The sequence below is a fragment of the Pipra filicauda genome, unplaced genomic scaffold, assembly GCF_003945595.2.
Source record: "Pipra filicauda isolate LSUMZ 115617 unplaced genomic scaffold, ASM394559v2 scaffold391_size691406_pilon, whole genome shotgun sequence".
Taxonomy (NCBI): domain Eukaryota; kingdom Metazoa; phylum Chordata; class Aves; order Passeriformes; family Pipridae; genus Pipra; species Pipra filicauda.
This window is the reverse complement of record NW_024104522.1, coordinates 252,471-277,883: the sequence shown is the minus strand read 5'-3', so window position 1 is coordinate 277,883 and position 25,413 is coordinate 252,471. Positions and strand designations below refer to the sequence as shown.

Here is a 25,413-nt window from a genome sequence, read left to right as displayed (position 1 = left end):
CCCGCGGCAAAGATGGCGGATGCGGCTACAAAAACTCAGAGCGGTACTTCCGGCTGAGGCCCTCTCGGGATTGGCTGGCCGCGCGCATCTCCAATGCCTCCCTCCAATCCCATTGGCGGACACCCGGAATGGGTTGGGCAGTCGGCGCCGCGGCGGCGGGGCTGCCGCGTTCCCATTGGCCAGCGTGCCGTGAGGCGCGGACCAATGGGACGCGGCGCTGGTTTGGCGCCCAGTTTGAGCGGGGACGGCCCGGGAGCGGGGGCTGCTGCTCCTTCCCGCCCGTCCTTCCCGTCCTTCCCGCCCGTCCTTCCCGTCCTTCCCGCCCGCTCCTCATTCCCGCCCGCTCCTCATTCCCGCCCGCTCCTCATTCCCGCCCGCTCCTCATTCCCGCCGCTCCTTCCCGCTCCTCCTTCCCGCCATGTTCGTCTCCGACTGCCGCCGGGAGTTCTACGATGTGATTGTCACCCAGGTGCGGTGATGGGCCGCGACTGGGGCTGTGGGGTTCCCCTCAGGGCTTTCCCCCCACTCAGGGCTCCCGCTCCCCCCCTCCCTCAGGGCTCGCTCTCTCAGGGGTCCCGCGGTTCCCGCCGCTCACGGAGCGGGGCCGGTGCGGGCCGTCCCGGCGCTCCGGGGGTCGGGGGCGGCGGGGGCCGCGCTCCCGGGGCAGCGCCGCTCACCCGGGTCGTTCCCTTTCCCTGCCCTCGGAAACCCGACACAAAGCTGCGCCAGCGCAGGGCTCGCCAGGGTTTGCATTGCAGTTCGCCTGCTTCCTCACGGGTGCTCTGCTGCTCTCCTGGATCTTGTGCTTAACCATGATGTCTCTAAGCTGTTCTGTTTCTATATATCTTTTTAGCTGTTTTGTTGTTGTTCGCCCAGATCCCGTCATCTTTAAGGTTTCTGTTACAATCTTGTAGCAGGTCTGGTTGGCTACTTTCATTTTTAACCCCTGGTTTGCCTAACTGTGTTCACAGGAGATTTATACACCGAGGTGGTAAAGCTTTTGTGAGACAGTGTTTTGGCATTCCTACCCGTGAACCTATATTATGGATTGTGCAAATTCTCTCGATTTCTCCAACTGTGAGCAAAATCTCAAAAAAACCCCAGACTCAAACAAAGCAACACCCTTGCAAAACAAAAATAACAACAAAACTGAAAACAAAACAACAAAAAATCAACCCACCAGTCAACCTTGATTTAGGCAAAACAATTTATTTCACACATTGCCTTGCTCTTACTTTAGTAAGATTTTCTTTAGTCAAAATTGTTCCAGATCCCATGCTGAAAACCAAGGCCTTTCTAGACACAATTAAAATAGTTGTAGGGATTGATTAGTTGTGAACCTTGAAACCGGTGACTGATTCAGAGGAGTCTGAGTAGTTACATTTCCCTAAAGCAGCTGACATATTTTGGGTATCCTTTGGAGTTGCTTTTTGTTCATATTACAGGGATCCAAGCTGGTTAATTTTGGTTGCAGTGTCCATTCAGAAGCAATCCCATTTTATGCTTATGACGATCTCTACCTAAATTTCTGGCCTCACAGTGGTCTATGCATTTCATGTTCCAGCACATCAGATCTGGCACCTGTATTAATATATTTATTTTGTTATTTTTGCAGCGTGTTCTTCTTCTCGTTGCTTCAGATGTTGATGCATTATGTGCTTGTAAAATACTCCAAGTAAGTCTTGGCTCATTATCACTGCAGTAAAAGAAAATATACCCTGGGATCCTTTTAATGGGCTTGAACCAGAGAAAGGGTAAAGGTTTAATCTGCTTTTGTAACTTACTTTTTCCATGAGTTCTGATGGGAAACTGGTGAGTCATGCTCTGGGTTCGTGTAGGTTTGTCATTTGGGATGTCTTGACTAGAAAGGTTTGTAGGGAATAGAGTTTGGCATTGTCGGAGAAGCTGCTTCCTTCCCGTGCACTGACAGCTGTTTGCTTCCCTGCAGGCCCTGTTCCAGTGTGACCATGTGCAATACACCCTCGTCCCGGTGTCTGGATGGCAGGAGCTTGAAACTGCCTTTCTGGAGCACAAAGATCAGGTGAAAAAACACGGGAAACTTTTTAATCTGCAGCTCAGCTTTCAAAGAGAGGCACCTCTTCCCTTTTCCCATTTAAAATGTCAGCTTTTGAACTACTTGTTATTAATGGTTACCTCAAAACTGTTGTAACATTTTATCATACCAGTAACAACCTTGTGAAGTTCTTCATATCAGGTCAAACTAATGTGTTAGAATTTTGATAGAGTCAAATTAGGTTTGCATACCTTTTGAGATATAAAGAATTGTGGTATTGGATGTCCCCAAATTGGGTGCTTTGTCTTAAAAAAAATTTCTGCTACAAAGACATCAAATATCAGAAAGCAAATACAAGTTTTGGCAATGATGAGTGTTTTAAAGGTTTTGTAAAGGTATTTTCAGTCTTTTATGTCCCCTGTTAATTTAAGGAACAAGCTTTTTTTTTTTTTCTCCTTTTTTTGCAGTTCAAATACTTTGTTCTTATTAATTGTGGTGCCAATGTTGACCTCCTGGAAATCCTGCAGCCTGAAGAAGACACTTTTTTTTTTGTGTGTGACAGCCACAGACCTATCAATGTAGTGAATGTTTACAATGACACACAGGTAAAGGCTTTTCTTTCATGATAAAAACCTCCCCACAGTGTGGTGGTGTGTGGTGTAGAGCTTCTCTGTGTTTTGCAAAACTGCTTCCAGCATTAGGTAGTAGGTCAGGAAGCAGCATTAATGAATATTTGCAGTAGTAATGTACATGATCAGAAAAAAAAATCTATTTTCAGCAGCGAAATCTGTACTGTCAGCAGTGTGAGATTTGTCAGTAGTAAACACATATTAATCTTGGTGCTGTAAATCAAGCTGCCATAAATCAGGGGATAAACATCCTCCAGAATGTAATATGTATTATCTCTCAGCATCTAGTAACACCTAGACTTATTAAACACAAATTATTTGATTTTAACAATCAAAAAAAAGTAAAAATAATTAATCCAGTAATGCTGCAAAAAAGGAATATGGGTTTTTTTACCCTTATTTTGTATAAATCAGTATGGTCTTTGTATTAAAAACCAATGTTTTTGATATGCCTGGAATTGAATTTTTGGTTTCTCTTACTGAGAATACTGAAGTATTCTCATTTGTCATTTAAGATGTCTTACTCCCTAAATATATTTTTTTCTTGCTAGATTAAGCTGTTAGTCAAGCAAGATGATGATCTCGATGTTCCTGCTTATGATGATATCTTCAGAGATGAAGAGGAGGAAGAAGAGGATTCAGAGAATGAAAGTGAGGGGTCAGAACCTTCAGACAAACGCAGACGTTTTGAAGAGGTGTGTTTCTGCTACTTTGTTGTGAAAATAAGGAAAACAAAACTGTTAAAACCTATATTTTGCATCGTAATAATTGTATTTGAGTTTAAAAATTGTGTTCCACTAGACCACAAGTTCAAGTGCATCACCAAAAAATAATCAGGTAGAGTTTCACATATAAGGAATGTTTATTTATCTGAACTGCACAGAAATATTTTCTCCCAATAAAAAAAGATGTTTTGAACTTGATTCTGTTTAATGACTTCTTAAAGCTGTGTTCCTTGGAAAAATATTTGATACTAATACTTTTCTCATGAGATGTTGTTCATAGCAATATTGGTTTTTTACTAATTCTTAAAAAAAGTTCTTTATAATGAATACATTAGTTACATTTTTAAATTAAGATGTAATCATTAAAGTGCCTAGATGCTAATGTAGTTTTTAACATCCAAATTAATTCCCAGGATGTAATAGAGAGGACGATGAGAAGGCGACAGAGGCGAGAGTGGGAAGCACGCAGGTGTGTCGGCTGGGTTTTGTGTTGCTTGTACCTCTTTTTCTACTCTTAATCTTTGACTAGATTAATTCTTGTTAAGAATGCAAACATATGATCCCAAGCTGTGATTTGAAAGATGCTTTAGTTCTAATTTTGCTCAGAAAGCTGAGAGGGATATTTACCATATAAAAATAAAAGGTTTAAATGAAGGAAGTTGTAAATAGTAATTTAAAATCTGAGTAGCAATAGGTGCATTGCTTCACTTAAATAGCTGTGGTATTCTTATCCTGTCTGTCCTAGGGTGAGGTCTGTGCTTCTGTCTTCTTTCACAATCTCATTAATAGGAATGGGCAGGAACAAATCAGATAAAATGGGCTTTGAGGAATAATGACTTAATAAATTTTTCCTTTTTGCTTTATGAGTACATTTCAGAATGGTTTCCACATTATTACTAAAGTCTGTTTGCCTTCCACAATTTCTAGCCCAACTTTAATTTTTTTCATAGCTAAAATGAAATTGAGATATTATTCACAATTCTAGACTTGTATTTTCAATTGGATCCAATGACCAGTTCATCCTTTAGTCAAATGTATTGTTTTTTTTCCCCTTTTCAGACGAGAAATTCTCTTTGATTATGAGCAGTATGAGTACCATGGGACCTCAGTAAGTATAAACTCTTTGTTTGCCATAAAAACCCAAGGTGACAATGTAAAGGTAATTGGACAATATCTGAGGTTATAATTACCTATTACAATTATATAATTATCTAATAATAATATGCATTATAATATTGTTGCATTATGCTATTTTTACATATATACAAGTAGTTTAACTTAGTTTAATGTTTTCTAGTTGATTTTTAGGTCTTGACAAAAGTATCTATCTCTGCACAAGATACTTTCACAAAAAGACCTGAGCCTGTAAGGGACTTGTTTGTCTTTCAAAGTTCAGGATAGCCCAAACATGGCACTTAGGACATCAAACTGTTCCTTATGTCCTTTGGCCTTTGATGATATGTTTTGTTAAGTGTTTGCTTTATATATAATGCAGGTTTACAGAGAAATCTGAAACATTTTGCTTTCTACTTAGTATCATAGTAAGACCCTGGCAGATTGTCGGACTCCAGTGTGATGTCCAGAGCTTTAGTAACATGCTAAGACTTGGCAAATTCCCCTGTGTTCTGTCTGTGTACTGAGGTGAGAATCCTGTGACTGTTGTGCTGCCTTTTTGCTTCTCCCCCTTGCAGTCTGCGATGGTGATGTTTGATCTGGCCTGGGTGATGTCTAAGGACTTGAACGACATGCTGTGGTATGTTCCCATCCTCATTTTCCAGAGGGGCTGGAAGCTTAAACCTGCAGCAAAGACAGGCAGGATTGCCCAGAATCACTCAGCTTGAGTGTGAGGGTCCAGTGAAGCCCATACCTGTGTGAGTGAATGCACATCTTCAGCCAGAGGTCACTGCTGTGTGAATCAGTCACGAGCAGCAAGGTGTGCTGTGGGTACCCCAAGGTGTGCTGTGGGTACCCCAAGGTGCTGTAGGTACCCCAAGGTGTGCTGTGGGTACCCCAAGGTGTGCTGTAGGTACCCCAAGGTGCTGTGGGTACCCCAAGGTGTGCTGTGGGTACCCCAAGGTGTGCTGTAGGTACCCCAAGGTGCTGTGGGTACCCCAAGGTGTGCTGTAGGTACCCCAAGGTGCTGTGGGTACCCCAAGGTGTGCTGTGGGTACCCCAAGGTGCTGTGGGTACCCCAAGGTGTGCTGTGGGTACCCCAAGGTGCTGTAGGTACCCCAAGGTGCGCTGTGGGTACCCCAAGGTATGCTGTAGGTACCCCAAGGTGCTGTAGGTACCCCTGTGGGTACCCCAAGGTGCTGTGGGTACCCCAAGGTGCTGTGGGTACCCCAAGGTGTGCTGTGGGTACCCCAAGGTGTGCTGTGGGTACCCCAAGGTGCGCTGTGGGTACCCCAAGGTGTGCTGTGGGTACCCCAAGGTGCTGTGGGTACCACGTGTGTACCACTGCTCAGGGGAATAACAGCACACAGCTTTGTTATGAATGTCTGGGTGCTGCTGGGGAACAGTGCTGCTGACTTTTTCTGTTACACGCTTAGAGGGTTAAATATAACACACTATATTGGAATATTTGTTGCTTTAACCTTTTTTTTTCTGTTCCCTTTTTCCAAAAAAATTTTAGGTGGGCGATTGTTGGCCTTACAGATCAATGGGTCCAAGATAAAATCACACAGTAAGGAAGAGTTTTTAATTTATATTTATTATTATTTCTTATTTATATTTATTTGTCTACCTTCTAAAATTTTGGGTTTGGGAGTAACTAATAGCAATTAATAGAGATCAGGAAACCTAAGGGAATAAGTACTTTCTACTATTTAGAATTTTTAAGCCAACTTTATTTTTCACAAAATTATAAAACAATCATTTCTGATCTGGGAAGAAATGGTGTTTAGTAGTAGTTTACCTAAGTATGAACTCAATACAATCTTATTAAAGGAAAAAACTTTTGTGTGTTCTGGATCTTCCAGCTTCCTTTACAGTTTTAGTTTAGATTTTTTCAGATTTTTTTCTCCTTTTTTCTTATTTTCTACTAGATACATCAGAATTCCAGTATTACAAGTGTAGGCTTTAATTCTGCTGTTCTGTTGTTACTTTAAGGAGACAAATGTGATAAATAACTGATTTGGTTGGTCAGTCTGTCTCTCACTATTGGGTTTTTTTTTTACTTTTCCTTGCCCGGGTGTATGGCTGAATACTGAAAGATCATCATGTAGCAAGTTGGGGGGTTCAGGTGTTTTCACACTGCTGACTTTGTGAAACATTATCTCGTAACCAAGACCAAAAATCCCAGGGAGAGGGCGGGGTGACGGGTTTGTTGTTGCCCAGGATGAAGTACGTGACGGACGTGGGGGCCCTGCAGCGCCACGTGTCGCGCCACAACCACCGCAACGAGGACGAGGAGCACGGCCTGTCCATCGACTGCACCCGCATCGCCTTCGACTACGAGTATCCTCGCCAGGGCTGGGCAGGGCACTCTGCCTGCTGGGTGAGCCCCTCGCCAGGGCTGGGCAGGGCACTCTGCCCGCCGGGTGAGCCCCTCGCCAGGGCTGGGCAGGGCACTCTGCCTGCTGGGCAGGGCACTCTGCCTGCTGGGTGAGCCCCTCGCCAGGGCTGGGCAGGGCACTCTGCCCGCCGGGTGAGCCCCTCCTGAGCCTTGATGGAGGGGAAACTATCCCTGCACGTCTCTGCTGCTGAGAGGGAATGGCAATAAATGGAGGTTTGGGTGTTTTGTTGGACATGACTCCTTCTGTTACATCCCCTGCAGCTTCTCCTATGAGGAGAGGCTGAGGGAGCTGGGGCTGTTCAACCTGGAGAAGAGGAGGCTCAGGGGAGACCTCCTCACTCTCTACAACTCCCTGACAGGAGGGGGGAGACGGGGGGGGTTGATCTCTTCTCCCATCAGCAAGACAAGAGGGCTGGGTCTGAAGCTGTGCCAGGGGAGGTTTAGGTTGGATATTGGGAAGAATTTCTTCACAGAGAAGGTGGTCAGACATTGGAATGGGCTGCCCAGGGAAGTGGTGGATTCTCCGTCCCTGGAGGTGTTTAAGGAGAGACTGGATGTGGCATCAGTGCCATGGGCTGGGAACCACAGCGGGGTTGGATCAAGGGTTGGACTTGATGAGCTCGGAGGTCCCTTCCAACCCAGCTGATTCTGGGATTCTCCCTGCATTTCTTGTGGTACAGGGACGTGACATGTGAGGGCAACTGAACACTTAACTACTGCTTGTGGAGTTTTGTTGGGGTTTGCAGCCTCAAATGACTGTGTTTGTAGTTATTTGCCCTAATTCCTGTCCAGTCTGCGCCTGGCCCTGTATCAGCACTGGTCTCTCTATGAAAGTCTCTGTAATACCTCCTACACCTCTGCTAGACTTAAGCTGTGGTCTGTACAAGGGCAGAAGAGGCTCCAGGAGTTTTTGGCTGACATGGGGTGAGTTATAAAAATCTGTATCTTGATTAAAGGATCGTTTTTTCAGTGAATTATGGGGAAATATTCAGAATATAGCTCATAAATATAAATCAGCTTGTTAGTTTTTAAATGATCATGGGGCTCTGAGTAGGTGGCAGTGATGCAGCTTGTGTGTTGGTTTACAAGGAATACTTCAGCTCTATGCCTCTATGGAATGGCAGGTTAGTAAGTAACCTCTGCTTTCTCACATCTGCTTTTTAAGGACTAAAGAAAAATTAATGTAAAGAAGTTTAATCAGACTTAAACTTGCTAAATTACCTAATAATTAAGAAAATATTATTAAAAAACAAGGCAAAATATTTTTTTCTTCTGGCATACCAATTTATGTATTTTTTCCTTCCTTAGTTTGCCTTTGAAGCAAGTGAAACAGAAATTTCATTCCATGGACATGTCTTTGAAAGAAAATCTTCGGGAAATGATTGAAGAATCTGCAAACAAATTTGGGTAAATTGTTTTGAATACAGAGACTTTGCAATTAAGCTCATATATTTTTGTATGAAGAAGTTCTAATATCTTTTTTTAAAAAATATAGTTCTTTGTCAAAGTAACACTGGGCTCATTGGAAATGTTAGGGTAGATTTTGTCTTCATGCTCTTAACGTTGGCCAGTTGTCTCCTCAGTATGTTAATGTTGACAATGTTAATTAACTTTCCTGGGTTTATTCCATTTTGCAGAATGAAAGATTTAAGAGTTCAGACCTTCAGCATTCACTTTGGCTTTAAGAACAAGTTCTCAGCAAGTGATATAGTTTATGCAACAACTTCTCTTATGGAGAATATAGAGAAAGAGGGGCCTGAAACAACTAATTTTATTAAAGCTTTGGACAGTCTCTCCAGGTACTAAAAATATGTCTCTTCATTCTTTTGCAATTTTACTTAGGGAACATGGATTATGTATCTTGAATATGCATTGTTGCTTCACAAGCTATTGAAGAAAAATCCAAATATCTTTGTGAATAGTGTTTAGGTTTCATTTTTGTTTGACAAGCTTTATTTTTGTAAGGACATGTCTATTTTTATCCTTTCTGTTGCAGGGGTAACCTGGACAAGCTGCACCAAGGACTGGACCTGGCCAAGAAGCAGCTCCGTGCCATTCAGCAGACAGTGGCCAGCTGTATTTGCACCAACCTGGTCATTTCTCAGGGGCCATTTCTCTATTGTTCCCTCATGGAGGTCAGCATTCTATGTTCAGCTGCTCATTTGACTCTCCTTTTTGTCTGTATCATCCTTGAATAACACTTTTCCTAAGTGCTAATTCCATAAGAATTACTGTGAGAAAGACCCTGTTTCATATCCTGTGCTCTGCTGGGTCAATATTGACATGTGCCCTGAACTTCCCAAAGGAAGAACCAGCCCTCACGGAGGGGAGAGGGATCACTGCAAAGCTGGGGGAGCCCAAACTCCTGGGTCCTGATGGTTCTTGTAATGTTCCTTGAGCCACACAAAGCTTCTAGACTTGGCAGTAGATAGTAAAACTAAATAAGTGTAAGAATCACCTTGGATTGCAACTGAAATAATTCCTCTTTTCCTAGGGCACACCAGATGTGAAACTGTTTTCCAAACCCGTGTCTCTGTGCCTGCTTAGTAAAAACTTACTCAAATCATTTGTTTGCTCTGTAAGTAAATTAAAATCTTTTGACTCACAAACTTCTGGCCAGTGTAGTAGTTACTGTTGTGTTGGATACTTGCAGTTGATTACTAGAAACATAATATGAAAATATTAATAATGCTTTTCTGCTAATTGATTGGATAATTTTGGCATATCTGTCAATGCTGCTCTAGGAAAGATACCTATCTGAGAGTCTTCACAGCATTAGGGAGAGTTTTCATTGCTGAGATAATTACAATCTAAATCTTTGTGTAATTTTCTAAGTTTTGAGGGAGCAGATCACTGAAATTTCTATTGGTCCTTAAACTGACTTTTGATGGAAGGAAGAAGGGGATTAAGAGATCTTGTAAAGAAACCACCTTCTGTTGAAGTCATTAGAGCTGTACCCTTAGATGAATGCCTGTAGTACCATCTCATGTGGAGAGCTGATACTAAATTAGTTCCTGAGCTTTGTCTAACAAAGGCTTTCTGACTTCCAGACAAAAAACAAGCGCTGTAAACTACTGCCCCTGATCATGGCTGCACCCATGGATGTGGAACAGGGAACTGTGATCATGGTGGGCATCCCTCCAGAGACAGAGAGCTCGGACAAAAAGAAGTAAGCACAGTGTTTAGAAGGCCTTACTAAAGGTTATCCACAAGTATATCTTTGCTGTACCTACTTAACACTGATTTTGTTGACTTGAATTGTCAAGAAGAACATGTCTTTTGCATACAGTGTGGATGAGATACTTTGACAGGGGATACAGATCTTCAGGACCTTCCTTGCAAGGTGGTTTTTTTCCCTCCCTCTTAAAAGAGGGAAATAATTCACTAAAAGAGGGAAATAGTTCACTGTGTGGCCCACGACTTCATTTCTAAAAGCCTCCGATGTGAGGATTTTTGCATGTGCATCAGTGAGGTGTGTGTTGGACACACGGCACCTGAAGCACACCTAGGAGCTGTTTCCAGCTCTCAGCAAGGAAAAGGTTCCATATCCCTACCTCAGAAAATATATCCTTTTCTGTAACGCTCATCTGTGTTCCAGCTTTTTCGGGAGGGCCTTTGAGAAAGCGGCGGACAGCACCGGCTCCAGGACACTGCACAACCATTTCGACATGTCCAGTGAGTGTCACGGCACTGCCGGGGGGCACTGCCGGGGGGCACTGCTGGCATGGTCCCACAGGGGACACTGCTGGGGGGCAGTGCTGGCATGGTCCCTCAGGGGACACTGCTGGGGGACAGTGCTGGCATGGTCCCTCAGGGGACACTGCTGGAAGGGCACTGCTGGCATGGTCCCACAGGGGATACTGCTGGGGGGCACTGCTGGGGGACAGTGCTGGCATGGTCCCAGAGGGGACACTGCTGGGGGGACACTGCTGGCATGGTCCCAGAGGGGACAGTGCTGGGGGACAGTGCTGGCATGGTCCCACAGGGGACACTGCTGGAAGGGCACTGCTGGGGGGACACTGCTGGGGGACACTGCTGGCATGGTCCCAGAGGGGGCACTGCTGGGGGGCACTGCTGGGGGGCACTGCTGGGGGGCACGGCGGGCATGGTCCCAGAGGGGGCACTGCTGGGGGGCACGGCGGGCACAGCCCCGCAGGGGGCACTGCGGGCAGGGCTGCGGGTCCTTGGTGCGGCTCTCGTGGGACACCGCGGGGGCTGCGACCCTGCCCCATCTGGTGCAAACTGTGGGGTGAACACCACCGACATATTCCCTCAAACAGGACAATCCTGGGAACACAGAGCCCTTAATTCCAGCTGCGTCACAGGGAATTCTCACATAAGCTGCTCTGTAAACTCCAAGCAGCATTTCTCTGATACAGAATTGTAAGCTCACACGTTATCACTGAAGTTAGTGCCCGAGTGGACCTTGGGAGAACCATGGGAAAAAAAAGAAATAAAAAGAGCCAAGAATCCAGCTGGCAGGTGAAACAGGATTGTATAAAACTGGATTGAGTGTTGGCAATATTTCAAAAAAATTAAGATAACTTACAAGTTACTCAAAACCCTGGACATGCTGCTTCAGAGCCAACCAAAATAAACCAGGAGATTCCTTCACCCTCTCACACATGGAGATTCTGGGAAAATTCCGGGAAATCCTCTGTGCTGAGGGGCAGGAGCAGCTGAAAGCATGGGCCAGCATGGAGGGACAACTTTGTCAGGCTTTCCTCCAAGTGCTGTCTTCTTGTGCAGAAACTATGAACTCCAAAGCCCATCTTTGTGAGAACATCTCCCTCTTGCAGGCAGTGATGGTTTTCACACGTGCCCTTGGCAGTCTGCGAGCTTATCTCTCAGGGGGTTTATGTTTAGCAGCCAAACCAACCGTGGTATTGATGAGACACTTGTTTGCCCATCTTTGTACATGCTTACAAAAGAGGCAGTTTTTAACCATACATGTTTATGTATGTGTGTTGAACAGGAAAAGAAACATGCTTAGATTTAAACATGTGCCTGCAATATTGTGTAATGAGCACCTAGCAATCAGAGTTTGCTGAAGTCTAAACACAAAATCATGTGCTTTAGTTTTGTCCAAGTAAATAGGTGGTTTTTTTCCTTCTTAAAGTCAAGTAAGAATATAAATTAGTATACTCAGGATTATTGTTCTTCAAATGTGACATCTGACATATTCAATTGCTTGCATCTTGTAATAAATTATTTCATATTTTAGTAATTGAATTGAAAACAGAAGATCGGAGCAAATTTCTGGATGCCCTCATTTCCCTCTTGTCCTAATGGTAAGACACTATTGAATTACAGTTCAAGCTAGTAACCTGTAGAATATTATTCTTCTTTCACAGTGTTAAGGTTGTAGCCTATGCCAGTGTGTAATTTTTATCTGAATAGAGAGGGGGATCCGAGACTCTCTGTAGTTGTGACTGTTAGCCCAGTTCACTAGGCTGGTACACTGTGAGCACTAGTTCCAGGCTCTTTGTTAGACAGAGTCATGCATGGCTTCCAAGATTTCTGCATCCATTTGTTTCTCTCTTTGCACTTTGACTACTGATGGTTTGCTTTTGTCTTCTGCCCTTGTTACACAGTGGTGCTTTTTGGCTCCCAGTGCTGGAAGCTGAGGATCAGACCCTCTGCAGTTCTTTGGGATGTTCCAAAGTTCATGGTGCTGCAGTTGTGATGTATCTTGCTTTGTCTTAGGAACTGGTACAGACCTGGACTGTTGTTTTTATGCCTCTTGGGAGGTCAAAAGGATTTTGACCTCAGCACACAGATATTGAACACTTGTTTTTGTGAACATCCACCCCTGTAAGGGGGATTCCTAAATAGGACTTCTCTTTGTCAAACTTGCTTTTATTGTAGACATGCTTCTGTGATGTTTAGTTGTTGACTGACGATAAAAAATAGGTTTTGAAGAAGTTCCATATTTATATTACCATTCAAATGTACTTTTAAAATTGGCTTAAATGCTTTTTATTTTTTAAATGAACTATTCGAGACTCTACTTGAAATTCTAGAATGTTGAAACTGGTTTTGGTACTATGGGGTTGAAGTCTTGTAGTTTAGTTAAAAGAATTGTCTTGTGAGACAAGTTCTAAGATTTTAGGGCTTTTAAAATCCAAATACTGAGTAACTGCCAAATACCAAATGAAAAATTTGAGGAATTCCAGTGTTAATAAAGCCTTTTTAGTCGTGCATTGTGATAGTGTATTGTAGCTTGACTTTGGGAATAATTTTCCTGGAAAGAGTCTAAAGTACTATGATGATTCTGTTCCATAACAGATTTCATTTTACTTTGGTCATATGAAATGAAATGGCTTGTTGGCCTTAACCTGCTGTGCATTGGTGGATGTGTAAATGTGTACATTTGGAATTCTTTTCTTCTTGCAATGTTTACTTGAATTCTCTGTGACTTCAATGTTTTCATGTATTATAAGGAGTATCTAAAGGTTATGCATCATTACATCAATTTTGTACATATTTTAATACAGATTAATTTAATATTACACATGATTTAAATGTAGCCAACAGAAACCTAATTAAACTATATATTTTTATTCAAACAAAAGTGATTTTTTAATTTTTTATATGCTGTCATCTTATCTGAGTAAAATCCCTGTGTCAAGCTGGGATGGCCAAAAAATTGTGCTTCCTAAGATGAAACATAATGCTACCCTTTGGTTTTGTATATTTACTAGATAGCACTGGCAATAAATGATATTCCTCCTTACCAGCCCAGTTTGGGGTTTGCCCGTACACAGCATACAGTAATTCTGCCACATTTCTGAAGCACTTACTGTGCTTTGAGTCTCTGCAAAGGGAAACAGATGTTTCTGTTGTTTTTTGAACACTGACAGCAGTGTAAAAGGTAGGAGTCTGTGTGACACTGAAGTGCACTTTGAAATATATTCACTTTATCTTTCAGTTGCAAACTGCTGAGGGGGTAAAGTTCAAGAGAAACGGAGGAAAATCATTTATGTGTCACAGCAGCATCACGGCCATTTCCACAGCACTGAATGACTGTAACTAGTTCAGCCCCATCAGACATGAAGGACTTTCATGCCTCTAGAAGTACATATCAGACAAAAATATAAATACAGTGTGGCTTCCAAGCAAACACAATGTGTTCAGTGTCTGAGACCTCTCAGTGTACTCAGGTCTCACTTGCACAGTCCGTGTGCTCAGTAAGGGCATGAAAGCTCTCACACATCCTGGAACTCTCATGGTTCAGTGGCCATCTATCAGGAAATCCTAAACAAACACCTAAATTGCCAATTTTCTCCCTGTACAAGACTTTTAGACAGTAAAAGATTGTTGTGAGGAAGGCCTCAAAAAGCATGGGCACATAACATCTCAGTTTAGTTACTGCAAGTCTTTGTGTTTTCAGTTCATGGAGTAGTTTTGATAGGTACCTGAGCAAGCTTTATCTTTATTACCTTTATCTTCTTATTTTTTTTCCTCTACCCTCTGTATAGAATCTGTGTGAACCCCTTCATCTCACCTCAGCAAATCACTCATTGCTGTTGTTTGCCCTGTCCCTGTCCTGGGACTTTATGCATTTACTCCTTTCCCCTTTCAGGGCATGTCTGGGTTCTCCTGCTGCTGTTGTGATAAATAAAGATATTTCCTGTGTTTGAGAAATGAACAGTTCTCATGCACATGCACCTTTTCTCTTCAGCATATTGCATCATGCTGGGAGGATGAGAAGTGGGAGCTGGTTTTTATGCTGGGATGTGTTGGCAGTGGCTATCCTGGCAGGTTCTCTGACCAAACAGATGTGTAATGTGAAATACGAGCTTTCCTTGTCCCTTCTTTATTGTTTTTTCAGGGGGTTGCTGGTTTTTAAGGTTCTATTTTCCCCAAGAGTACTGGAAGTGCCGAGAATGCTTTTGCAAATTTTAGAATTGATCAGCTGTTGAATTGATCCCAAGACCACCCAAATGTGGCCATAAATCAGTCAGGAATGTAGAATGCTGTGTGAAAAAAAAAGTTAGTAAATCTACATAGACACCTGAAGAAGTTTTTGCCAGTAGATAAAACTTTTGCATGCCAGCACTTGACAATATGTGCAATGGAACCAGATGCTCCTTATGTAGTTTGTTCTGTGCTATAGAATTTGTAGACTGAAATGTTACTGTTAGCTGGAGAATCACGGTATGAGGAAATTGTGGAGCAGTTCTGCTCAGTAACAGTGACTCAGTGGTTTGAGTGACCCACTGAAACTGTTGTGGAGCTTGGGTAAAGTGAGCATTTCTTACAGCTCAGTGCTGGACAGAGACTCTGTGCCAAGAACTCCTGACATCTCTTCATGAAGAGATAATTATGGGTTTGATTGATTTTTCCCAAACAGAAAATGTGGCTCTAACAAGTCATTTTAAAAGAAATAGAGCACTAAGAAATCAACTTAGCCTCTAAATGTACAGTGATATTCCACCTGTAGCCGTGTCTGAATGCAGATAAAAACATTCCCTGAGGATTGTATTGAAGCTGCAGAAACTCCTTCTTTCACTGTATTTGCTTGCTGTAACTGTAGCCTCCTAATCAGCTCTTCAAATTATTTCTGCACTGCTAATCTGCTTTAGAGACCAATAAAAGTATGAAACAAATCCTTTGAAAGGTTTTAGGTTTTTTTAGCAAAATAAAATAATGAAAATCTTTAAATACCAAAGTACTGAAGTAGCTGAATAAGCTGATTTATACCATTCCTGCTCAGTGATTCATGGCAGTTTTCTTTATGGGGTGATAAATTTAAACATAATTGAAATTGCACAGTAAGGACCTCATTTGATTGGAATTAAAGTGAATCACTCCACAAAAGAATTGTAGTGACTTACTTACCTTGTCATGGTTGCATAGTGGGTAAGAATTAATTCTTACCTCCTTTGCTATTTCTCTTTAGGAAAAAACCAGAAAAATTAAAGGATATTAGAAGTTTCTTGTGAGAAAGAGTCCCTGGGTCTGTGCCACTTGAACCATGGCAGTAACAGCCATGGGGGGAGGCCAGTGGGCCACTTAGTGCTGCCTCTCTAATGTCAAAAGCAGGTGCTGGGGAAGTGTGTGGAAACAAAGCAGCTGCACGTGCTGCTTCCTTCCAGAGACAAACAGAGCTCTCCCAGTCCTTGTGCTCAAGGACATCCTGGGCCAGGTGTGCTTTCTGTGGGTTTGGGAGCTGTCAGTGGTTATCTGGGAATCTGAATGACTTCCTCCCAGGTCCTTGCACAGCTCTGGCCTGTGCAATGTCTTTAGTGAGTACATCTGCAGCCTGGCCAGAAACTGGGGGAAAGACTACAACTTTTTAGTGCTTTTTCCACCCTGCCAACTGCTGACTTACTTGATGCTCTGTAGTTTCTACCCTTCTGTGTACTCATCACTCTGTAACACCACTGTGTATTCCCCAGTCTTCTCTTGCCAGTCTGAAGAATCACATCCTCATTTCTCCTTCTACAGGAGCTGTTCTGTGTCTTGATTACCATTGTTGCTCTTCTCAGTCATTTTCAGACAGGGGAGAACAAAAACTGCAGACAATATTCAAGGTGTGAGTGTTCAAGCCTATGAACAGCAAGCAGTGTTGACTGTTCTCTGTCCCTGTGTTTAATAATATTGCCACATGCATCACTTTACACTCAGCAATGCAGGAAGTAATCTGTTCCCTGGTGGTTATTTTTCCAAGTCAAAGCAAGAGCACAATTAGTCTGCTGCACAGAAAGACTGGTGGTAAAAAAACACGTAAGAAAAAGAAATCTGCATCACTGAATGATACAGAAGTGTATGGAAAGAGTAAATTCTGATCATTTGGTGACATAAGATGGCAAAAACATTGAAAGAACTTAATGGTAATATAAGAATTAATAAATTTTGTTTACAATTTTAGAACTGATATTTTTCTGGGAAAATTATTGTTTATATTTTCTGTGTTCTTATTAATGGAAGTTAAAATCTCTACAATGATTTTTAAGCTAATTAATTTGCAAATGTTCACTAATTTTACTTGCTACTGTAAAACTTGTTATAAAGAACAGAAAATACTCCTGTGTTGAATATTTGGAGATATTAGGGAGTTTTCCCTTGATCTAGAGGAGTATTTATGTCTATCCTCAGACTGTCTTCTATGTGAGAACGTGGTTTATACAACAACATGGGCTCTAGTTCATGAACCAGATAAAATTTAGCTACAGAATCTGCTATCCTTTCTCACTATTCGCTCTGACTACTCCCTCAGGGCCTCCTGCTCTTCTTTTCTGGCAGAAGCAGTACATCAGAGATGTTTCAGTCTGATGTTTTATCAGCTCTGTCATCAGTTTGAGTTGATGTTAGTAGATAGCAATCATCACTTACAGACCTGACAGGATCCCAGAGAGCTGCTGCAGCCTTGAAATGCTGACTGGCCTGTGGGAGAGCTCGTTGGTTTGGTAAAATCCAACATCCCCAAGGGAGTGCCGGCAGGAAAAGGGCCTTAGGAGTGCCATGGTTGGGTCTGTGATCCCAATGTCTTAAATATAAAGGGAAAACTGACCAATGTTCCAAGACATCTTTCATTCTTCGGTTTCGCTTTTTTCACTCATGTTTTCAGGACAGCATTTCCAGTCCTCTCTTGTCCATAAATACAAAAGAAATAAAACATCACATCTCTGCAGGAGAGATCACTAATCACTAGTCTCAGTTGTAAGGTCTGAAAGAGGAAGTTTTAAAATCAAGTCTCTTTTGTAGGGCAGTTCTTTGAAGATGGCTTTGAGTTGAACTGGCCACTCAGGGTGTGCTAACTTGTGAAGATGGGAGTAGTGCAGAGCAGGATTTACTAAAAGGGAAGTGGAGTAATCACAGCTGAGGAGGAATCAGAACATAAAACCCCAGGACTGTTCTCAGAGCAGTAAACAACCTCATTTGATTGTTGATTTTATGTGTAACCTGTCAATCACCACGGTTTTGATTCTCTCATAGAAGGAATATTCTTGAAAACATTCCTTTGAAAGTTCCTTTGTGAGTAAGTCTGGCTTGTCAGAGGGAAAGAAAGCAGTGAAATGTTTGTTTCTTTAAATGGAAAAATTGAAGTCCCTCTTGGCTCTTGTGTACCATTGTTGGCTTCAAGGTGGTACTGAAAGTTCCCTTTGGATCAGATTCAAGGACTAAAAAAATGCTGCCCAGGGTGGAGCTCGAAAGTGCCACCTTTATGCTCAAGCATTTGGGTTATAAACACTTTCTCAGCAGGAAATACTGCAGAACATTCACTAGGGAAAGCAAATTATATGAACTTTTATTTCAGACTGGACTCTCCTTCTCTTCCAGCAATTGCATTTTGATTTTTGTCATTCAGAAGGTGGCAGAATTAGAGAAGCACTCCTTTAACAACTGTAGATAACTTCTTAGGATATTCCTTCATGCTAATAACTAGATTTGCCTGTGTTAGACAAGCACTGTGATATTCTCAGTCCTTTGTGTTTTTTTTCCAGACCAGTTTTAATTGAGGTTATACCTTCCTGGCCCTGCTCCCTTACGACAGGGGCTGCTGTCTTTTTAACTGGGTGAAGCACTTAGAGTCATCTCTTCTCATTGCTGCAGCCTGTCTGTGTTCTCAGTCTCTGTGGTGTTGGTGTCTCTTTCCACTGTTTAGCTCAGTGGAATTTACTTTCATTTAATCATTCATTTGCAGCATGTCAGTGGAAAATCGGAGGTACCTGCCACTGAATTGGAAAGAATTCACAGGGACAGTCAGCTCTTGGTGTGTTTTTAGTTGCTGAAAGAAGTCACCAAGGGGCTCTTGAAATAAGTATGCCATTAATAATGACCTGCTGTCTGATCTGAGAGTCTGGCTGGATCAGGAATGGAAATGTAAAATGGTATTTTCTTTAAGCATTGTTGTGGTCAGTGTAGTAATTCAGGACTCAAATAACAAGACTGTAGGATACATGTCAGGTTCTTACACTGTCTTATGGCAACTGTCTGCCATAGCAGTCTGCCTGAATGTTTGAAGTTGTAGCTCTTTTCAAAGGATTGGTGCATTCCTTAGTATTTCTGTATTATGTTACACATAGCGTTGCAGAACTGGAAGGAAAAATGACCTTTGTCTCTAAATAAGTTCATTTTCAAATTGATACAGTCTAGGATAAGTGGAGGTAGAGAGAGGGGTATGACTCCCTTCTGTGGCTTGGGAAAAGCTCCTCTTTGGTGGGTTGTAGCCTCCTTTTTGGTGGCATTTCAGAAGAGGGGAATAAACAGGACTTGATTATTTAAGTCATTCCTCTAAGAGACCTGGTCTGTATTTTTAAAATACTGCCAAAGTAGGTCTAATCAGCATGGCACATTTTTAATATTAGGAGGTAGCAAATAATCTTATAATACTGTATGAATACCTACAATTATTCTGCTTCAAGGGATGATGTTGAGAAACCATTGGTGCTTTTAGGATCGTGGTGGTTTGTGTCTGCTATTGCAGTTGTCACAAATAGATCACCTGAAAAGTCACAGGATTTGGGCTGGGGCAGTTGGCAGGACAAAGCTCTAAAGAGATGGTGAAGAATCTTCCTTTAAAAAGGGTAACATTCTTGATCTGTGCAAGGCCATGTGCCTTATGCCCCCAGGACAGACTCTGTGAACAGCAGCTCTGGGGCTGAGCATGCTCTGAGCTCTGAGCTGACCTTGGACCCCTCCCGTGTTCCTCTGCTCAGACACAGGCACTGACCAAAATTTCCTCTCCCTCTTGTACAGGATGACATTCATCTTTAAGAAAATTAGCATTGTAAGTGTTTTCCTGAGGCTGCTGTGTTTCCTTCGGGGAAGTCTCTTTTAACTGGAAGTGTTACATTATATGGAAGCTGTTAAAATTAATAAATTAAATAAATAAAAAGAGATACTCTCCAAACAGTTTTCTTCTGAGCTTTTCCGATGGTGAACTGTCAAGTTCCAAGAAACTCAAGAGAGCCTTGGGCTGTGTCTGGCTGATCCCTCCTGGTGGGGAGGTGTCTGGGGAGCTTTCCTTTACCCGCTGGCAGATTTGGGACGCTGCTGCCCTGCAGTCTCCTGAGCCAAGCCTGCTCTCCAGGCTGTTCAGGGTGTCCTGCAGACCCTAGAGCATGGAGAAGAATTCACAAGTAAATGGAAACAAGATCTCAACCTTGACAGTTGCAGAACTAGTGCTGTAATACAATTCTGCAACCCGATGCTTTAGCTGAGAATTGTGGGATGAGGTTTGGTGGGTGCCACACTGCACACACTGCACTGCTCAGAGAAATGCCTTCTAAACAGAGCTGGAGGTTGTTCAGTGCATTTACACTGCCCTTGTCTGACTGCCTCAGTTAGGAGTTCATTGCTTACTAGGTTAGATCAATATTCAGGTTTCATTTAATCTAAAATCAACGGTTCAGACAACTAGTACTAGACTAGTTCAACACTCAGTGCTCATAGTGGTGTCTTCCTTGGGAAGTTTAAGTCACTAAAGGCAGCATCTGTCATCTCAAGCTTCACTTTCTCATTTGCCAAAATCTTCATGGCTGAAAATGTTTCCTACTCTAGCCACAAAAACCCCAGTAGGTTCTTCATTATTTATAGTTGTTGTCATTAAAATGCATTACTCTTTAGGTTAGTGGCACTGCAAGTGTGTGCTGTCAGAGCAGCACCACTTCTGGACTGTGTAAAAGTTACATTTTGAAAAACTGGGCACAGTCCTTTCAAGACCCTTATGCACATGTCTGTTCTAGGGAGGGAAAGACCCTCCCTAAAACACCCTGAGGACAAGCCAAACCATCCTGCAGTCTCCCTCTGCCTGCCTGTTTCCTCTCCTCCTGAGGTTTTTCTGCCCGTGTTATCTGTCTCTAATGTTTTGCTGAACTACCTTCCATTCTTCCTACCAAAGGGCTGAACCTCCCTCAGTGTTTAGGTTTCTTTTCCTGTTATTTGGCAGTAGTTTGTTCACACCCAGAAAACCAGCATTTGCTCATGCAGGGCTGTTGGATAGGGTTACCTGCTTTGCAAATCCAGTCTGTGCTGCTTCATGAACATGAAGAAGGGGAAGAGTATTGTTGTTTCAGCTGGTTCCACTTGCAGTGGAGCTGTGTGAGTAGATTAGCTGATATCAGTGTTAAGGACAGAGTAGTTAGAACAATAACTTAATGAACACATCCTCTTTATGAGACTTTTTCCTTGCAAAGGCTACTGAATTCTGACTCATTTTTCTGACTCACACTGAATTGCTGGCTCCTACTGCAGAATATCCCCTCAACCAACTCCCTGAGCACAGCACATTGTCAAAGAGACAGAGCTTTCCAACTGTTGCATACAAAACTGAGAAGGGAACCTGAAAAGGGCTGAAAATGACAGGGTGAAGTGCAAAAATAGAAAATAAAGAACTAACAGGAAAAGAGAGACTGAGTAACAATAGAGGGCCAGCAGTAAATCCGGTTTGCCTTTCTAGCTCAGGAAGGTGTCTTGGAAGCTGTATTTCAGGGCACCCACTGGGTGGTCAGCAGAGCTCTTTGAGTGTGTGAAATGAAATGGAAAACAATAGCTCAGCAGCAATTGCTTTTTTCCCTCTGATGAGGTGTTCCTTGAATTGCCAGCACGACTCCTGCCTGATTTAGCAGTGAATACAGCCAGGCATTTCCTGAGATGACAGCACTACGTGGCTGTTAGAAATGCTAAGTGAAAGGTTCTGCTGTGAATAACCAAGGAAAGGGAATGGGATATGGGACTGTGTCCCACTAAACTGCCTCTGCAACAAAAGGGGAATGAAATGTAGCACGGGGACCATCCAGCCAGTCTGAAAACCCCCATCTCTTTGCACAAATGGATGATAGGAGCCAACAAGATCTTTTTGGAAGAGATATATCTTTTCTGGAATGGTTAAAAGCTGATGCCAGCATTGTTTGTCTTAATTGCTTGTCTTTTTTTTTTTCTCATATTATCTAATAAACTCTCAACTCCCTTCTTCTTCATGGGGAATTTTTGCCAGCAAACATAGATATTGTTTGTGCTCTTGGCCAGTGTCCCATTCTGACAAGTCTCCACATATGAATCTATCTGCTCACTCATCTGTTCCACTATCTCCAAATAAGCAATAAATTATTCCTTTTTAGAAAGGGTATCTTGTCTGAGCCTTTCCAAGACAGCAATACAGTGTGTGGCTCCAAGAGTACTGCACTGACTTGGCAGAAACTATTTAGGAATTGCTGCTACTCCTCCTCCTCCCTGATTACAGCCCTTAGGAAAAAAATGTGATGACCCCTCATTTTTCCTTATTCAGCACATATTTGTGGTCTTTTATTTCATTAAACCTCAAACTGCTTTTGCTTCCTCTTTGCCTCACCTTCTTCCCTCATGAGGGAGGATGTTAGAGAGAGCCTCACTCAAAGGGACAGGGACCCAAAAGGACATGACTGTGACAGATCAATCAGTAAATAGCTAAGCAGTATCAAGTCTCATGTCATGCCATCTGTATTTAGGAACTTGTGCTGGGTTTTATCTGGTGTCCAATCACTCATATTAGTTCTATCCTTTTGTTTTTAGAACAAAAAATTTGTATGTTGCTGAAATTAGTCTTAAAGCCCCCTCCCTGTCCAGGACACTCACCACCTTACCCACACACTGTTCTATGTGACATGACTCAGACTTCAGTAACTACTGAGGGTGAAAAACTTACAATTTACTGCCCCCTCCCATCCTGCCTTTGATGTGGACTTGTTTTCTACACCAGTGGAGCTCAATACTTGCATTGCAATCTGCCAAAAGCCATTTCTGCAAGGCTGTGAATGCATTTTGCAGACAGCAAGCCAAGAAATCTACCACCTTGTGAGAGAGGCAGGAGGCAGAGGGACTGTTCTTCCCAGCACTGATGATCAGCCTTTGTGGCAGATGGCAGCATGGAATGAGCCCAGACAGTGTCCAGGTGGGAAGGCAGGATTGCTGGGCTGAACTAAAAGTGCACGTTACAAAGAATGTAATCAGCTCTGGAGGAATCTGGGCAGGATGCCATGGATAAGAGCTTTCCTTTAGGAGGGACACTGTAATGATGATATGGATGACTTGGATAGTTGTGGTCATTAATAACCCCAAGCAGACAAGGGGTCTCTTTTAATATTATCCAAACAAAGCATTTTACCCCTACCCTTTTAGTATGATTTTGGCTTCTGGGAAAATCCAGTATCTATTTAGTAGTGCCTTTGTCTGGATTCTTCCAAAACCACCCAGTGCAAATAGCTCTTTCTCTGCACTGCTGCTCGATCCACCTTGTTACAGACAGACAAAGATTACAGGGAGAAATTATTTCCGTGTATCTGAAAAAAGACATCAGTGTGTCTTATATCTTTTTGAACAACAAAAACCTCTCTTCCATGGCACAATCTGTGGGAGTTAGGACTTTTAAAAAAATGGCAGGTATTTGGGCATATAGATATTCTCAACTGGACAGGACAAAAGAATCAGGAGAAAATGGGACAGCTGAAAAATAAGTCGAGGTTCCAAGAACCTAATGGATTCAAGTAGATGCTAAATTTTTAAAGCTTCAGTCTTACATGTCAACATTTTAAAATGCCAACAGTATAACAAAAATAAAGTAAATGTAAACAGTGAAATGTATTATGTTGCTTGGATCTTGGCAGTCATCTCCAATGAAATAATAGCAGGAAATTATAGAGGAAAAAAGTGGTGAAATCATTCTGCAGTCATTGGGTATTCTGGTGAGTCTTCTGTGTGGAGATAACATTTGGGTTTATTTGCATTATAGAATGAAAGATTGCTGTTATAATTGGAAACTGTTAAAGGTTTTGTAGCTCGGGCTAAAGGTTATCCAGGCTGCTGCAGCAGATATCCTAATTCTAACAAAAGATACACAGTAAGGACAGAACATTAAAACTGGAAGACTAATCTAAAAATACACACAGTGCAGGAATTCTGCCGTGCTAGGCACTTGTTAGCCCCGATAAGAACTGTGATTGTTGGTTTTTTCCCCAATCCCTCGAATATGTGAAGCTGTATTGAAAGTGAATCGGACCATTTTGAGATTTCACATATGCTCTTGTCAAGAAGTGCCTATTTTTCTTTCCTGAATGATCTTTTGTGCCCAAGCCTAAATTCTCTAAGGGTTTAACCTTCTGTGGAAGTGTTCTGATAACAAATGCAGTTGATGCTAATGAGTTGTGTATCAGTGTAACAGAGAGGGATGGATTCAGCTCAGAATGTGTTTGAGAGTGGGAATGGAGCCCACAGGTACCCACGTGTGGTTAGAATAGCTGTCACAGTACCTGGTGAGAGACCAAGAGGAATGTCACTCTGAGCTCTGTCAGATAACCTGCTTGGCTGAAACTTCAGAACATAGGTAGCTGAAATCCAAAGTGCATTTAACATTGCAAATTATTTTTGCTACCAGACTAAAATTGTTGAAGGATCTGGTTTGGTGCATCTCTTAGCTTTTAGTGCATTTGTTAGACCCATGGGAATCTTCTGCTCATCTTAAAAAAAACTGTTCATTGTGGCACAGCTGGTGCTACAATGTGTAAGACCTAACCTGTGCCCCGGGAACGTTTGCAGGATGTGGCCAGTGATGCACAGGGGGTTACAGCTGGCACCGAGTTCACAGCTTGCTCTCTGGATCTGAGTCACTTTTGAAAGGCTTTATCTGCTGTTTGCCTGGAAAAATCAGCTATTTTAAACATTTACTTTTGTTCTCCACTGTAAATAAACATGAGCTGGCTTGGTCTCCTTTGCTGTGTTTGTGCACACCAGAGCAAACTCTGCCGGGCTGGAGCAGCCTGGAGGGTCCACCTGGAGGGAACTTCCCTGGCTTTGGAGCTGAGGTGTAGCAAGGGATGGATCCACCACTATTGCTGTCCATAATAGCACTGAGGCACTTCAGCCTGCCTAAACTAAGCCTTTTGTCCCCAAAAGAAATGATAACTTGTGTGAATGACATGTCAGCTGGGCTTCAGGAACACCTTGTACCTGCTTTGAATTCCCTGCCAGCTGCTGCCAGGGCTTGAGTCAATGGGAGCGTCCCTTGCCATTCAAGATGCTCTGAGGAGTATCGAAGTACAAAATGCAGCTTATTTTATTTTCTACCTGGTTTTCTAGTTAATCAAAGTCCTTTTGTACTGTTCTATACTGGGTATTGGAGGTGGTCTTGTTATTTACTCTCCATTATTAATGTAATGAGGTTTGTATGCCTTGTTGAAAAGACTGTAGGTTGTGGAGTTAGGTGTGTTTTTCATTTTTGTTCTTTTGTAAACTGAAACCAAACCAGCTAGATAGTGGTTTCAAAGCCTGTTCTTTGCTTTAATTAGTGCTGTAGGTACAGTTCCCCATGCTGTATGATCTCACTGTTCTCAAATCAAGTAGCTAAAGGCAGTAGTTCAGTAAATGTATCAGTTAACTCTATTCAGGATGTTTAACATCCAAGCTCATTCATATATTCATTTTTTTATGTAACTCTTAAGCCAGACTGTGATGCTGATGAGTATTTTCACGTTCTAAGTGGTAAAGTTTGTGTGATGTGCTCCCCCATTATCCTCAGCTTGATTAAACAGGGTGATCAGCACCCGAAGT

At 42.5% G+C, this 25,413-nt stretch overlaps 1 protein-coding gene across 1 annotated transcript; it reads left to right on the top strand.

Annotated features, from left to right (window-relative positions):
- Positions 1–351: 351 nt before the first annotated feature.
- CDC45 (cell division cycle 45) lies at positions 352–13,422 on the top strand. Its single transcript, XM_027733102.2, has 19 exons — positions 352–469; positions 1,616–1,675; positions 1,949–2,041; positions 2,482–2,619; positions 3,195–3,338; positions 3,782–3,837; positions 4,428–4,476; positions 5,060–5,121; positions 6,001–6,051; positions 6,705–6,824; positions 7,675–7,806; positions 8,191–8,289; positions 8,520–8,681; positions 8,879–9,017; positions 9,377–9,460; positions 9,933–10,051; positions 10,481–10,557; positions 12,107–12,173; positions 12,477–13,422. Exons 1-18 carry the CDS (start codon positions 419–421, stop codon positions 12,169–12,171), a joined length of 1,701 nt encoding a protein of 566 aa, XP_027588903.1. The 5' UTR covers positions 352–418; the 3' UTR covers positions 12,172–12,173; positions 12,477–13,422.
- The last annotated feature ends 11,991 nt before the right edge of the window (positions 13,423–25,413 follow it).